General features: G+C 43.7%; 1 protein-coding gene across 1 annotated transcript; it reads left to right on the plus strand.

Annotated features, from left to right (window-relative positions):
• The first annotated feature begins 1542 nt into the window (after positions 1-1542).
• LOC131649816 (uncharacterized) lies at positions 1543-3351 on the plus strand. Its single transcript, XM_058919571.1, has 2 exons — positions 1543-2728; positions 2855-3351. Exons 1-2 carry the CDS (start codon positions 1543-1545, stop codon positions 3349-3351), a joined length of 1683 nt encoding a protein of 560 aa, XP_058775554.1.
• The last annotated feature ends 10725 nt before the right edge of the window (positions 3352-14076 follow it).

Raw genomic sequence — 14076 nt, forward strand, 5'->3', positions numbered from 1 at the left:
GGGAATGGAAGCTTGTAACTTCCCTTGCTTAAGGGATGTTCGAGTGCTTGGAGCTCCCTTGCTTAAGGGTTCCATTCAGGCGTAAGTTCCCAACCTCTAAAAAACACAAACCAAAGAGTAACTCGAGTTTCCCTTGCTTAAGGGATTTCCTCGAAACACTCAAACTCTCTCTCTCTTCTCTCGCTTTCTTAAGGGCACCGTTATTTCCGCTCCATTGCATCCTAGGCTGTCCCCTTGTGCAAGAGCGCGAACGTTAACGCCGCCCAACTAAAAAATACAAAAACAAACAGAAACTATGGAGCTGAACTACGGCGCTCTGATTCCTGAAAAGGATACGTAGGCATCAAGTCGCGGGGCTTGAACAAGCACATTTGTAAATATTTCCTTCTTTTCCCCGTATTTCTTTTGCATTCATTCGCATGTAGACATAGACATAGATACACCCTTTAGACAGAAACAAACATAGGTGGATACCATCGAGTACGATGGGCGCGAGGGGTGCTAATACCTTCCCCTTGCGTAACCGACTCCCGTACCTTGATTCTCTGGTCGCAAGACCTTGTTCCTTCCTTTGTTAGGTTTTCTGATATTCCTTTCCCTTATGGGATAAATATATTGGTGGCGACTCTGTTCATTTTTCGCGAGCGTGCGACAGCTGGCGACTCTGCTGGGGATGTTGCTAGACCTGTTGCTGGTCCATTCTTAGCGAGTCGATCCTAGCCTGCGTTTGTTTGTTTATTTACTGGGTGTTTACTTGTTTTATGTCTATACCTTGCATATATGTTTGCTTGCTTATTCTTTGCCTGCATATCATGTTTATTTCTGTTTGCACATCATGCATATGGATTATATTCTGTGTTCCTTGGGGTCTTCTGTTCTGTTTTGCAGGTGGGGGGTTTGTATGAGGTAAAAGGCCCACTACCCAGGCCAAGTGACACATAGGACTAGCGTGGATGCTCATGTTGACTACCGTAGCGCTTGCTATGGATGAGTTCAATATGGGGTACCACAACTGGGCGAGGTTCTTTCATGGAACACTGTGTCTGGCACGCTTGTTGCCTCAAACACTTTGTACCCCATGGGAACTGTAGACCCTGGTGACCATTAGGGACCACCTGTCCGTGTCTAGAATTCATACCCGTGAGTTTGGGGAGGGACAGGATACTAGCCTTCATCATACCCGGATTTTCACATTGCAATCTGAAGCCGAAACTTTGAACTTGTCATACCCAGTGTTACTCAGATATTCAGAATTGCGAGAGGCACTCAGTCTCTCACCACATTGCACCATGACACATCATGTTACTGCATCCACCTCACTTCATTTGAGGAGAATTCTAAAGTCCACTTCAAAAATAAGAAGAAAAGAAAAAGAAAATGAAAAGAAAAAGAGAATATTTTACTTCCCAAAAAGAAAAGAAAAGAAAATATGCAATTACGAATGGACTTTAGGATTCTCCCGATGAAATGCATTCCGCCATATCATTTAACATGCATGTTTATTTATTTTCAGGAACATTTGGCTTTGTCTCCGACCAACTCATGGCTCCTCCATTGAAGACTGGTAGTCGCAACATCTCCTACACATTTCTAAATCCGAATCTGGATTCTCTCGAGTGTTTGGTTAAGAAGATCACGCCGGATGAAACAACCAAGTTCCGTGAAAAATATGGGTATATTCTGAGTCTTCTCAAGATGCCGTTCACCAAATACGAGCAAGAAGGAGTTCATACCTTGCTTCAGTTCTACAACCCTTCTCTCCGTTGCTTCACGTTCCCTGACTACCTTTTGGTTCCCACATTGGAAGAATATTCTCTTTTCCTCGGTATTCCGATCAAGAAGGGAGAAGTTCCGTACTATAGCACCATGGAGGCTCCCACTTCTATTGAAATCTCCAAGGCTCTTTATTTGAGCAAGTCAGTTGTTGATGCAAATCTTGCCGAGAGAGGAAGATCTCAGGGTTTTCATATGGAGTTCCTGGTCAAAAGAGGGTGTGATGCTGCTAAAGCGAAAGAATGGGACACTTTTAGGGCTATCCTAGCTCTAAGTATCTATGGTATCCTAATGTTCCCGAACGTGCCTGATTTTGTTGACATGAGTGCAATCCATCTGTTCATTCTACAGAATCCTGTTCCTACACTCTTGGGGGATGTTTATCATTCAGTTCATCAAAAGAATCGTCAAAAGAAGGGTTTGGTCAGATGTTTTGCTCCTTTGCTATATCGTTGGTTCAGATCACATTTGCCTGAACGTGGAGCTTTCGTTGATAGTAGGCACACCTCTAAATGGGCTGAAAGGATTATGGGACTTAGAGCCAAAGACATTGTATGGTATAACAGATCTTTGGAAGACAAGGAGGTTATCATGAGTTGTGGAAAGTTCAATAATGTGCCCCTCATGGGTGTTAGAGGTGGGATCAATTATAATCCCGTCTTGGCTAGGAGAACTTATGGATATGCTTTCGTCAATCCTCCTGAGCAATCTGAGATAGCTGAGAACATTTTCTATCATGTGGTCACCGACAATGGGCAGATGGCAGAAGCTGTACAAGCCTGGAAGAGTATTTGTTGGAGAGACAAGAAGCATTTTGGTCAAAGGGACTGTGCGACTTATGAAGACTATACTAAGTGGGTCGAAACTGTGGCTAATACCCAAGGGATGCCTTTCCCTATTAAGGATCCTTTGTACCCTCCTGTTGGCGCACAACCCAACATGGTCTCCATGCCTCGTTATAATCAGACTGTTGAGCAGAATCGGAAATTGACTGAACAAATGGAGACGATGCAAGTTAAGATGAATACTGATAGGCAAGAGAAGCTTTCTGCCCTTCATAAGTTGAAAATGAGAGAAATAGAGCTTGAAGAGTTGTACGCCAAGGGAAGCACTTCTCAGAAGAGGCCGAGAGTGGTTGCCGATCCCAAGTCCACTAAGATTCAAGAGAGGAAGATCAAAGAGCATTATGAGGATCAGTTGGCGGAATTGACAAAGAGGCTCCAAATCCAGACTGATATAGCCAAATCAGAGAAAGCCCGTCGAAAGAAAGCAGACAAGCTCCTTCTGGAACGTCAGGCAAGGATTGAGGGGTGTTATGAAGAGATTCGCAAGTTGAAGGGTCGAGTGGAGGAAAAGGGGCAAAGTGATACTCAAGCTCAAGAGGAGGCCAGAGGTTGGGAATTGAGAAGCCGTTACTTGGAGACCATGCATTTCAGAAAGGACCTATTGATTCAAGAAGTTGTTAAAAGACCAACCCATGCTGATACCAAAAAGCTGTTTGAAGAAATGAAAGCTTGGAGTTATAAGAACATTGGAGATAGCCCACTTCGTCATTTGGACATGGGAGATCCTGCTTAGTATTGGTTTTTGTTATAGAATCACCACCAGTCTTGTTGGATGGGGTTCTTATTTCCATTTTCTGTATTGTTGGCTCATGAGAGCAGAATATTTTGTACTTCAAACGTGGTTGTGGAATTAATGGATTATGGTTGTTTATCTTGGTTGCGCTTCGTTATTTCTCATTATCTTGTGGTGTTGGTTCGAGACAAAGCCAAAAATTCTTGAAAATAATATAACATGCACACATGCACCCATGCACTCATATCATACTGCATTTTCAGGTTTTTTATCAGGCTCTAATTGGGGTCCCTTCCAACAACAGATTTCTTTTCCAACGACGAAGCTGACTTTCTTACATCCTTACCGCACCAGGAGCAACGAGAGAATCATGGATCAATTTGAACAGAGTCAAGCTGCCCTCCGTAGGGATATGGATGTTATGGGGGAAAGAATGACCCAACTTATGGAGACTCTTCATGTCGTTGTCCAAGGGCAAGAAGAGCTCAGAAAGAGCGTTGTTGGGTTGATCAAAGACACTCCCACCAATTCTGCTGATGGAGGGGTGAAAACTAAGGAGATTCCTGCTGAGGGGATACCGAAGGTAGTGGATGACCACCACGAGGTTATTGACCTTGAACATGATCTTACTGCTGAGTTGACTGAGACTGCTAAGATGTACCAAGCTCTTGAAGAACGTCTTAAAGCTGTTGAAGTTGCTAAAACTTCGAGTTTCGACACCGCTGCTATGTGCTTGGTACCTGGGATTGTTATTCCCCCGAAGTTCAAGGTGCCAGATTTCGATAAGTACAAGGGAGTTACCTGTCCAGAGACTCACATTCGTTCCTACTGTCGTAAGATGGCCGCTCACGCTGAGAACGAACCTCTGCTTATGCATTTCTTCCAGGATAGTCTCACTGGAGCCCCATTAGAGTGGTATATGAAGCTCGAGAGGTCTAATGTTAGTACTTGGGGAGAACTTGTTGATGCCTTCTTGAAACAATACCACTACAATACTGCTATGGCTCCTAGCCGCGCACAGCTGCAAAATATGTCACAGAAATCTGAAGAGTCCTTTAAGGAATACGCCCAGAGGTGGCGTGAGCTTGCTGCTCGTGTCCAACCTCCTCTCCTGGACCGTGAGTTGATTGATCTGTTTATGGGAACTCTGAAGGGGCCGTATCTTCAGCACATGGTTAGTAATACGTCTCCTTCCTTTTCGGATGTGGTCATCATTGGTGAGAGGGTTGAGAACTGTGTCAAAGCTGGTACTATTCAAGGTGTCACTAGCCCTAGCACCTCAAGTGGTAATGGTAAGAAGTCGTATTCTGGGTTTGTGAAGAAGAAGGAAGGTGAGACTAGCACTGCCTCTGTTGACCAAAGCCGAGCTCCTGCATATTCTGCTGTTCCACCTCCTTATTATCCGATGCCTTATGCTGTTCCTGGTCCATATGTCCCTCAGGCATATGCTGCTGCTCTTCCACAACCATGGATGGCACCCCAGCAGCCTTTCATACCACAACAACAAGCTGCTGCTCCTCAGAATCGTCAACAGAACCCTAGACCTCAAGGTCAAAGGGGCCCACAAATAACAAGATTCCAAGATAGGCGTATTGATCCGGTTCCGATGTCATATGCCCAACTCCTCCCTCAGTTGCTTGCTGGCCAATTGGTACAACTCCGTGAACTTGGGCCTCCGCCTAGTCCTCTCCCTCCTGGTTATGATGTTAATGCTCGATGTGAATTTCATTCAGGGGCTCCAGGCCATACTATTGAAAAGTGTAGAGCATTCAAATTGAAGGTTCAGGATCTCCTTGACGACAAACTTATCTCATTCGCCCCCACTGGTCCCAATGTGCAGAATAATCCTATGCCTCCTCATGCTGGTACGACCAATGCTATTGAGTTATGTGATGATCAGATCCTGGTAAATGATGTTAATGAGGTTAGGATGCCGCTAGCAGTTGTCAGAGAGTATCTTATGCAACAAAAGGTTTTGTGTGAACTACATGACTACTGTTTGCAATGTTCTTCTAACCCTGAGGAATGCACTAGGTTGAAAGAAGAAATCCAGAAACTAATGGATGAAGGTGTTCTTAGAGTGGAAAGGGTCATTCTTGTCGAAGATGTGGCTACTCTAGAGATACCTTACTATCCTGTTGAGGTGTCGAAGAATCAAAGCACCCCTTTGGTCATTCGTGCTCCGAGTGCTCCTTTGGTCATTCAGGCTCCGAGAATTCCGATGGTTATTCAGGTTCCAAGTGTTCCTTCGACTCCTTCAACCTCGTCTCTTGTTCCCTCTCCTGTGAATAATTCTAAAGCTGTTCCTTGGAGTTATAATGCCGTGTATATTCGAGGGAAGAAGTTTGACTGTCCTCCAGTGGGTACTTCGAGTATCGCAAACATTACTGGCACTAGTGGTATTACCCGTAGCGGTCGGATCTTTGCTGCCCCTCCTCCGCCTCCTAAAGAGACCAATAAAGAGGCTAGTACACAAGCAAAAGGAAAGCAAGTTGCTGTCGATCCTCCTGTAACATGTAATGCACAAGATGCCGAGCAACTCTTGAAGATCATTAAGAAGAGTGATTACAAAGTGATTGACCAACTTGATCAGACCCAAGCCAAGATCTCCATCTTGTCTCTCTTGGTGCATTCTGAAGCTCATCGTGATGCTCTGATGAAAGTTCTGGCTTCCGCTCACGTAACTCAAGACATTACCGTGCCTCAGTTTGAAGGGGTTGTGACCAACATTGCTGCTGGTAATTGTTTGGGTTTTTCCGACGATGAACTTCCACCTGAGGGTAGGGCACATAACAAAGCGTTGCATATCTCAGTCAAGTGTCTGGATGCTGTGTTGTCTCGAGTTCTGATTGATACAGGTTCTTCTCTTAATGTGATGCCCAAGACTACTTTGTTTAAACTGAGTATGGATGGGGTTATGATGAGACCGTGCACTATGAGTGTCAGAGCGTTTGATGGTTCTAGAAGGTCCGTAGAAGGGGAAATTGATCTGCCTGTCTTGATTGGTCCTCACATGTTCTATATTGCCTTCTATGTTATGGATATACGTCCTTCATACACTTGCCTCTTGGGTCGTCCTTGGATCCATGCTGCTGGGGCTGTGACATCTACCCTCCATCAGTGTTTGAAATTTGCTGTGAATGACAAGATTGTTGTGATCACTGGCGAAGAGGATTTGATAGTCAATAATCTGGCGTCATACCGTTATGTTGAAGTGGAAGGAGAGATACAAGAGACACCTTTTCAGGCACTAGAGATTGTGTCAGTTGACAAACTCCCCGTGGTTGAGAATAAGAAGGAACTCGGAGCGCCCCTCTCGTCTCTAAATGATGCTAAGGCCTTCTTAGAAGCTGGTACTCCCCATAGTGCCTGGGGCAAGCTGATTGATGTTCATGAGAAGCGAGACAAGTATGGCCTTGGGTATCAGCCATCTTCCTCTACTCAGATCAGCATAATTCCTGGAAAGAAGGTGATTCCCCCCATTTCTCAAGTGTTCGTCAGTGCAAGCACCAGTTCTGGAAGTCAGGTTCTCGCCGTGGATGATGATGATGAAGAAGATCTCTCCAGATTCGTTTGCCATGCTGCGCCTGGACAGGAGCTCAACAATTGGACTATCTTGGACATCCCCAGAGTCACTTTTATGGAGATGTAATTTTCTTGTTTCGATAAGTCATATGCTTCGCCCTAAGCATTTTGACCGCTTGTATAAAGAAGGGCCCCCATGTTGTTTCAATTTGTTTAATATTGAATGAAAATCATATCTTCGCATGCAATTACTGTTCCATTTCTTTCATTTTTGTTCTTACTTTAAAAACTTTTTAAAATGGCAAAGCTTTTCCTTTTTTTCTTCTTTTTATGTGTTGCATTCTAAGGCATAAATCATCCATCGTGCAGATCCGGCTCGAATTCCATCAAAAATGATAATGTTACAGTTCCACGTCTTAATATCCTTGAGAATCCAATTGACCAAGCTGATGAGGATAATGGGGAAGATTGTGAAGTCCCTGAAGAATTGGCAAGACTTTTGAGACAAGAGGAGAAATCTATTCAGCCACATCAGGAAGCCATAGAAATCGTCAACCTCGGTTCAGAAGAAGCAAAGAGAGAAGTCAAGATAGGGGCCGCTTTGCAAAGTGATGTAAAAAGAAGGTTGATTGAGCTGCTTCGAGAGTATGTTGACATCTTCGCCTGGTCATACGAAGACATGCCTGGTTTAGACACGGATATAGTTATGCACAGGTTACCGCTCAAACCAGAATGTCCGCCTGTAAAGCAGAAACCACGAAGAACTCGACCTGATATGGCTTTGAAAATCAAGGAGGAAGTCGAAAAACAGTTGAAGGCGGGTTTCTTATCCGTGTGTGAGTATCCTCCTTGGATTGCAAACATAGTACCTGTTCCTAAGAAGGACGGAAAGGTATGCATGTGTGTTGACTACCGAGATTTGAATAGGGCAAGTCCAAAGGATGATTTTCCTCTGCCTCGTATTGATGTGCTAGTCGACAACACTGCTCAGTATTCGGTGTTCTCCTTCATGGATGGTTTTTCTGGCTATAATCAAATAAAGATGGCTCCTGAAGACATGACCAAAACCACTTTTACGACTCCGTGGGGTACGTATTGTTATAAGGTGATGCCTTTTGGTCTTAAGAATGCTGGTGCAACATATCAACGAGCAATGGTGACTCTTTTCCATGACATGATCCATAAAGAGATTGAGGTGTACGTCGATGACATGATTGCAAAATCCCAAACCGAGGAGGAGCACTTGGTATATCTTGAGAAACTGTTTGCTCGTTTGCGAAAATTCAAGTTGAGGCTTAATCCGAACAAATGCACTTTTGGAGTGCGATCTGGAAAGTTACTCGGATTCATTGTGAGTCAGCGAGGGATTGAAGTCGACCCTGATAAAGTAAGAGCAATACAGAACATGCCAGCACCGAAGAATGAAAAAGAAGTTCGAGGGTTCCTTGGGAGATTGAATTACATAGCCAGGTTCATTTCTCATCTCACTGACACTTGTGAACCCATCTTCAAGCTGCTGCGCAAAAATCAAGATATTCGTTGGGATGATCATTGTCAGGAAGCCTTCGAAAAGATCAAGCAATATCTCCAAGAGCCACCAATTCTCATGCCTCCGGTTCCTGGGAGGCCGCTTCTTATGTACTTAACTGTGCTTGAAGGATCTATGGGGTGTGTGTTGGGCCAACATGACGAGTCTGGTCGAAAAGAGTGCGCCATTTATTACCTGAGCAAAAAGTTTACCGATTGTGAATCCCGCTACTCACTACTCGAGAAAACTTGCTGTGCTTTGGTATGGGCTGCTCGCCGACTGAGGCAGTATATGTTGACTCATACCACTCTATTGATCTCCAAAATGGACCCGATAAAGTACATCTTTGAGAAGCCGGCTCTTACAGGAAGACTAGCCCGATGGCAAATGCTTTTATCAGAATACGACATCCAGTATGTCACACAGAAAGCCATCAAAGGAAGTGTCCTTGCAGATCATATTGCTCATCAGCCATTAGAAGAGTATCAGTCGATGAAGTTTGACTTTCCTGATGAAGATATCATGAAACTAGATGATAATGAAGGACCCGAACCAGGGGAGCGATGGACTCTCACGTTCGATGGTGCATCAAATGCTATGGGCCATGGTATTGGGGCAGTTTTGACTTCTCCTCGTCAAACTCACATCCCTTTCACAGCTAGAATATGCTTTGATTGCACGAACAATGTCGCAGAATACGAAGCTTGCATAATGGGTCTTGAAGCAGCCATTGATATGAGAATCAAGATCCTTGAGGTTTATGGGGATTCGGCCTTGGTTATACATCAAGTGAGAGGTGATTGGGAGACACGACACCCCAATTTAGTTCCTTATAAAGACTATATCTTGGAGTTGCTGCCCGCTTTCGAGGAAATCACTTTCAATCACATCCCCCGAGAGGAAAATCAATTGGCAGATGCTTTGGCTACTTTGGCGGCTATGTTCAGAGTTAGCTCCCCTAAAGAAGTGCCAGACATAACGATCCTCCGTTACAAGGAACCTGCCCATGTATTCCCTGCTCATTGTCTCACTACTGAAGAAGTGTATGATGAAAAGCCATGGTATTATGACATCAAGAGGTATGTTGAGAAGCAAGAGTATCCCGAAGATGCTACGATTGGTGATAAGCGAACGCTTCGAAGATTAGCATCCAAATTCTTCTTGTCAGGAGACGTCCTGTACAAAAGAAACTATGATTCAGTTTTGCTCAGATGCGTGGATAGACACGAAGCAGAATTGATCATGCGGGAAATTCATGAAGGATCTTTTGGAACTCATTCCAGTGGACATTTTATGGCCAAAAAGATCTTGCGAGCAGGATATTATTGGATGACGATTGAAAGTGATTGTTGTGTGTATGTGAAGAAATGTCACAAATGTCAAGTGTATGCTGACAGAATTCATGTTCCTCCAACTCCTCTGAATGTCCTGACGTCGCCCTGGCCCTTTGCTATGTGGGGCATAGACATGATTGGACGGATTGAGCCACAAGCTTCGAATGGACACAGATTTATTCTTGTTGCTATCGACTACTTCACCAAATGGGTTGAAGCCGCTTCTTACAAGAATGTGACCAAGCAAGTTGTTACTCGCTTCATCAAGAAAGAGATCATATGCCGATATGGGGTTCCAAACAAGATCATCACTGATAATGGGTCCAACCTTAATAACAAGATGATGGCAGAGTTGTGTGAAGAGTTCAAGATTGAACATCATAATTCATCACCCTATCGGCCAAAGATGAATGGCGCAGTCGAAGCTGCTAACAAGAATATAAAGAAGATTGTCCAGAAAATGGTTAGAACGTATAAAGATTGGCATGAGATGTTGCCATTTGCTTTGCATGGCTATAGAACTTTGGTTCGTACTTCAACTGGGGCAACTCCCTTCTCTCTCGTCTACGGTATGGAGGCCGTACTACCTGTCGAAGTGGAAATTCCTTCGTTGAGAGTCTTGATGGACGCCAAACTCGATGAAACAGAATGGGTTCAAACGAGGCTTGATCATCTCAATCTAATCGAGGAGAAACGCTTATCTGCTATCTGCCATGGCCAGTTGTACCAAAAGAGGATCAAGAAAGCGTATGACAAGAAAATTCGGCCTCGAGAATTCCACACAGGTGACCTAGTCGTAAGGAAGATCTTGCCAATTCACACCGATCCAAGGGGCAAATGGACTCCCAACTATGAGGGACCATATATTGTGAAGAAAGCATTTTCAGGTGGTGCTTTAATCCTGACCAAGATGGATGGGGAAGACATTCCACTTCCAGTCAATTCAGACTCAGTCAAAAAATACTACGCATAAAAGACCCGCTAGGTCGGCGTACCTAGGCAAAAATAAAGGCATCCCGGCAAACCAAAAGGGTTTGGGCAAAAATTAGGGATAAAACGAAAAAGAGAATAACCCGCTAAGTTGAAAACCCGAAAGGGCGACTTAGGCAAAAAGGGGCATCCCGCTGGATTGAAAACCCGAAAGGGCGATCCAGGCAAAAGTTAGGGATCAAAAGCGAGAGGCTGCAGTCCGAATATCTTTCACAAAGATCACTATACGCCCTTGACAGAACAGACGGATCAATCCAACCATTACCCTTCTGAAGCAAAGCATTGAGAGGATCGAGGATATGGGAACTGTAGCAATATCAGTTTTAATGGAAATCCGAGCATTTCTCTTTGCCATTTTGCTCTTTGCATTTTATTTCCTTTTTCGCAACTACCTCATTTAGGAGTTGCTTCCTTGTACAGAAGCCTATTCACAGGCATTCCATCAATAAAACGATCTTTTGATGCAAAAGCTTTCTTTCTTTCTTTTTCGCATGCGAGATGTGATTTAATTCGTTATTAAACATGGCATTGAAAGCATAGGGGCAATCATCACAAAATCAAAACGAAACATGATGTTACATAAACATAAAAGTGTTCTAAGGGGCACCATTTGCATCCAAACGTTGTTTTCTGTGCAGGTTGCAGGTTCTAGCCATCATCTTGGCTCATGATGTGTCACCAAGGTCATCATCATCCCACGTGAAAGTTCCAGAGTATAATTCATCAGTACTGGTAAGCATGGGGCACCTGAAAAGGTCCATATCCCTCTTCCATATGACAGACGAAGAGCGGTCTCTCAAAACTCGTGATTCCCCAAGCAGCTTAGGATGTAAGGAAAGTCGAGCAAAGTCATTTCATCCCCAGCAGGGCTATATTCCAACCCTCAACGCAGTTACCAGTAATCTTTGGTACTGTAGGGTTCCAATATCAATTCACGATGATGGCTCAAGATCACAAACAACGGACCCCAATGATCCCGCTCCTCTGCCTCACCAAAGCCTTTATTTGGCACCTTGCATATAGTATTCATTGCATTCATGTTGCATCTATAGAAAGGCGTAGCATTTCCATGAAAATGGAGCATTATGCTAAAGAAAAATTCAAACCTGCATACAAAGCATAAGCCAGATAATACAAATCATCCCTCAATCAAGACGATGATACATCCCCCGCATAAAAGTTGTCCTTACAAATTCCGATTGATATCTGCTACTACATTTCAAATCTCTTCCAACCACGGTGCCGATGCGAGGTATCTTCAATCTCTGATGAGTGTCTGACACAATGTCTTCTTTTGTCCCTCGATGTCGAGTCGATGTTGAGTCGTAGATCGCACGAGATCTTTTCCTTTCAGTTTCGAAGATCATACGAGGTCTTCTCCCGATGTTGAGTCATAGGTCGCACGAGATCTTTTCCTTTCTGTCTTGAGGATCGTACGAGATCTTCTCCCGATGTTGAGTCGTAGATCGCACGAGGTCTATTTCCTTTCTGTCCTGAAGTTCGTACGAGATCTTCTCCCGATGTTGAGTCGTAGATCGCACGAGATCTTTTCCTTTCTGTCTTGAGGATCGTACGAGGTCTTCTCCCGATGTTGAGTCATAGGTCGCACGAGATCTTTTTTCTTTCAGTTTTGAAGTTCGTACGAGATCTTCTCCCGATGTTGAGTCGTAGATCGCACGAGGTCTATTTCCTTTCTGTCCTGAAGTTCGTACGAGATCTTCTCCCGATGTTGAGTCGTAGATCGCACGAGGTCTATTTCCTTTCCGTCTTGAAGATCGTACGAGATCCTCTCCTGTTGTCGAGTCGATGTTGAGTCGTAGGTCGCACGAGATCTATCCCTTTCAGTCATTGTCTCATATAACCATTCTCTTTGGAAACCTTGTATTGGCACCGCTACTACGCTACATATTACCACCATTCAAATCCATTATTCATTGTAAATATCCCCACCAAGAAAAGCAAAAATATTCTCTTTCCCCAGCAGATATCAAAAAAATAAGGATAACGTTTGCACCATCTTCTCTTTAGGACAAATTTCTGGTACTTGGATATTTAATCTTCTTCTACCTTGAATGTTCGAAAGACTAGCGTCAATCTCACCTTCAGGTTTAAGACGATTAAATAGGGGCAGCTGTCATACCCCAAATTTGTCCTACCCTTCAATTTTTGTCTGGCTTAGGCTCATGCATTTCATAAGTCTCATGTACATACCTCCCATTAGGTCATCTAACATAACTCATGCATTCATTAATCAATAACTTGACTTTGGGATCGAGGTTCGAAAGATTGGGGGTTTTATTGGTTTGAGACTTCTACCTCAGATAAACTTGTTTCAACTGGTTCTTCTGTGTGCACTAGATTATGGAATCAGGGTTTCAGTTCATGGATATTGTGGGTTTTCCTCTCCATCAAGCTTCAAAGTTATTCTTCATCCATATACCACAAATTCAATGATTAAAGGGTTTATTTCCCTAGGCGCTTATTGGTCTCAGTATGGTTGGGAATGCCTAGTGGTTCAACTGGAGGTGCTATTGATAAACATTGCATATTGCTAACTTGATTTTTTCAGGTAGACAGATATCTTCAACAAAGATATTCTCAATCACATGCAGTATTCACCTGAGTTCCATGAACGATTCTCTCAGATATAATCAAGTCGAAGATTCATTCTGATCACTTATCAACTCAAAAACAAGCATCACAGATCTAACATTGTTGATACCTCAGACGGTTCCAGAACGATCTAACATTGCAGATCTAAAGTTGATACCTCAGACGGTTCCAGAACGATCTAACATCGAAGATCTAAAGTTGATACCTCAGACGGTTCCAGAACGATCTAACATTGAAGATCTAAGTCGATACCTCAGACGGTTCCAGAACGATCTAACATCGCAGATCTAAAGTCGATACCTCAGACGGTTCCAGAACGATCTAACATCGCAGATCTAAAGTCGATACCTCAGACGGTTCCAGAACGATCTAACATCGCAGATCTAAAGTTGATACCTCAGACGGTTCCAGAACGATCTAACATCGAAGATCTAAAGTCGATACCTCAAACGGTTCCAGAACGATCTAACATTGAAGATCTAAGTCGATACCTCAGACGGTTCCAGAACGATCTAACATCGCAGATCTAAAGTTGATACCTCAGACGGTTCCAGAACGATCTAACATCGTAGATCTAAAGTTGATACCTCAGACGGTTCCAGAACGATCTAACATCGCAGATCTAAAGTTGATACCTCATACGGTTCCAGAACGATCTAACATCGCAGATCTAAAGTTGATACCTCAGACGGTTCCAGAACGATCTAACATCGAAGATCTAAAGTCGATACCTCA

The sequence above is a fragment of the Vicia villosa genome, linkage group LG2, assembly GCF_029867415.1.
Source record: "Vicia villosa cultivar HV-30 ecotype Madison, WI linkage group LG2, Vvil1.0, whole genome shotgun sequence".
Classification (NCBI taxonomy): Eukaryota; Viridiplantae; Streptophyta; class Magnoliopsida; order Fabales; family Fabaceae; genus Vicia; species Vicia villosa.

Excerpts from the sequence above, each read along its gene's own strand:
- LOC131649816 (XM_058919571.1), top strand. The coding sequence starts at position 1,543 with ATGGCTCCTCCATTGAAGACTGGTAGTCGCAACATCTCCTACACATTT. Across the intron at positions 2,729-2,854 it reads CAACATGGTCTCCATGCCTC|AGCTTGAAGAGTTGTACGCC; the intron begins GTTATAATCAGA and ends TGAGAGAAATAG.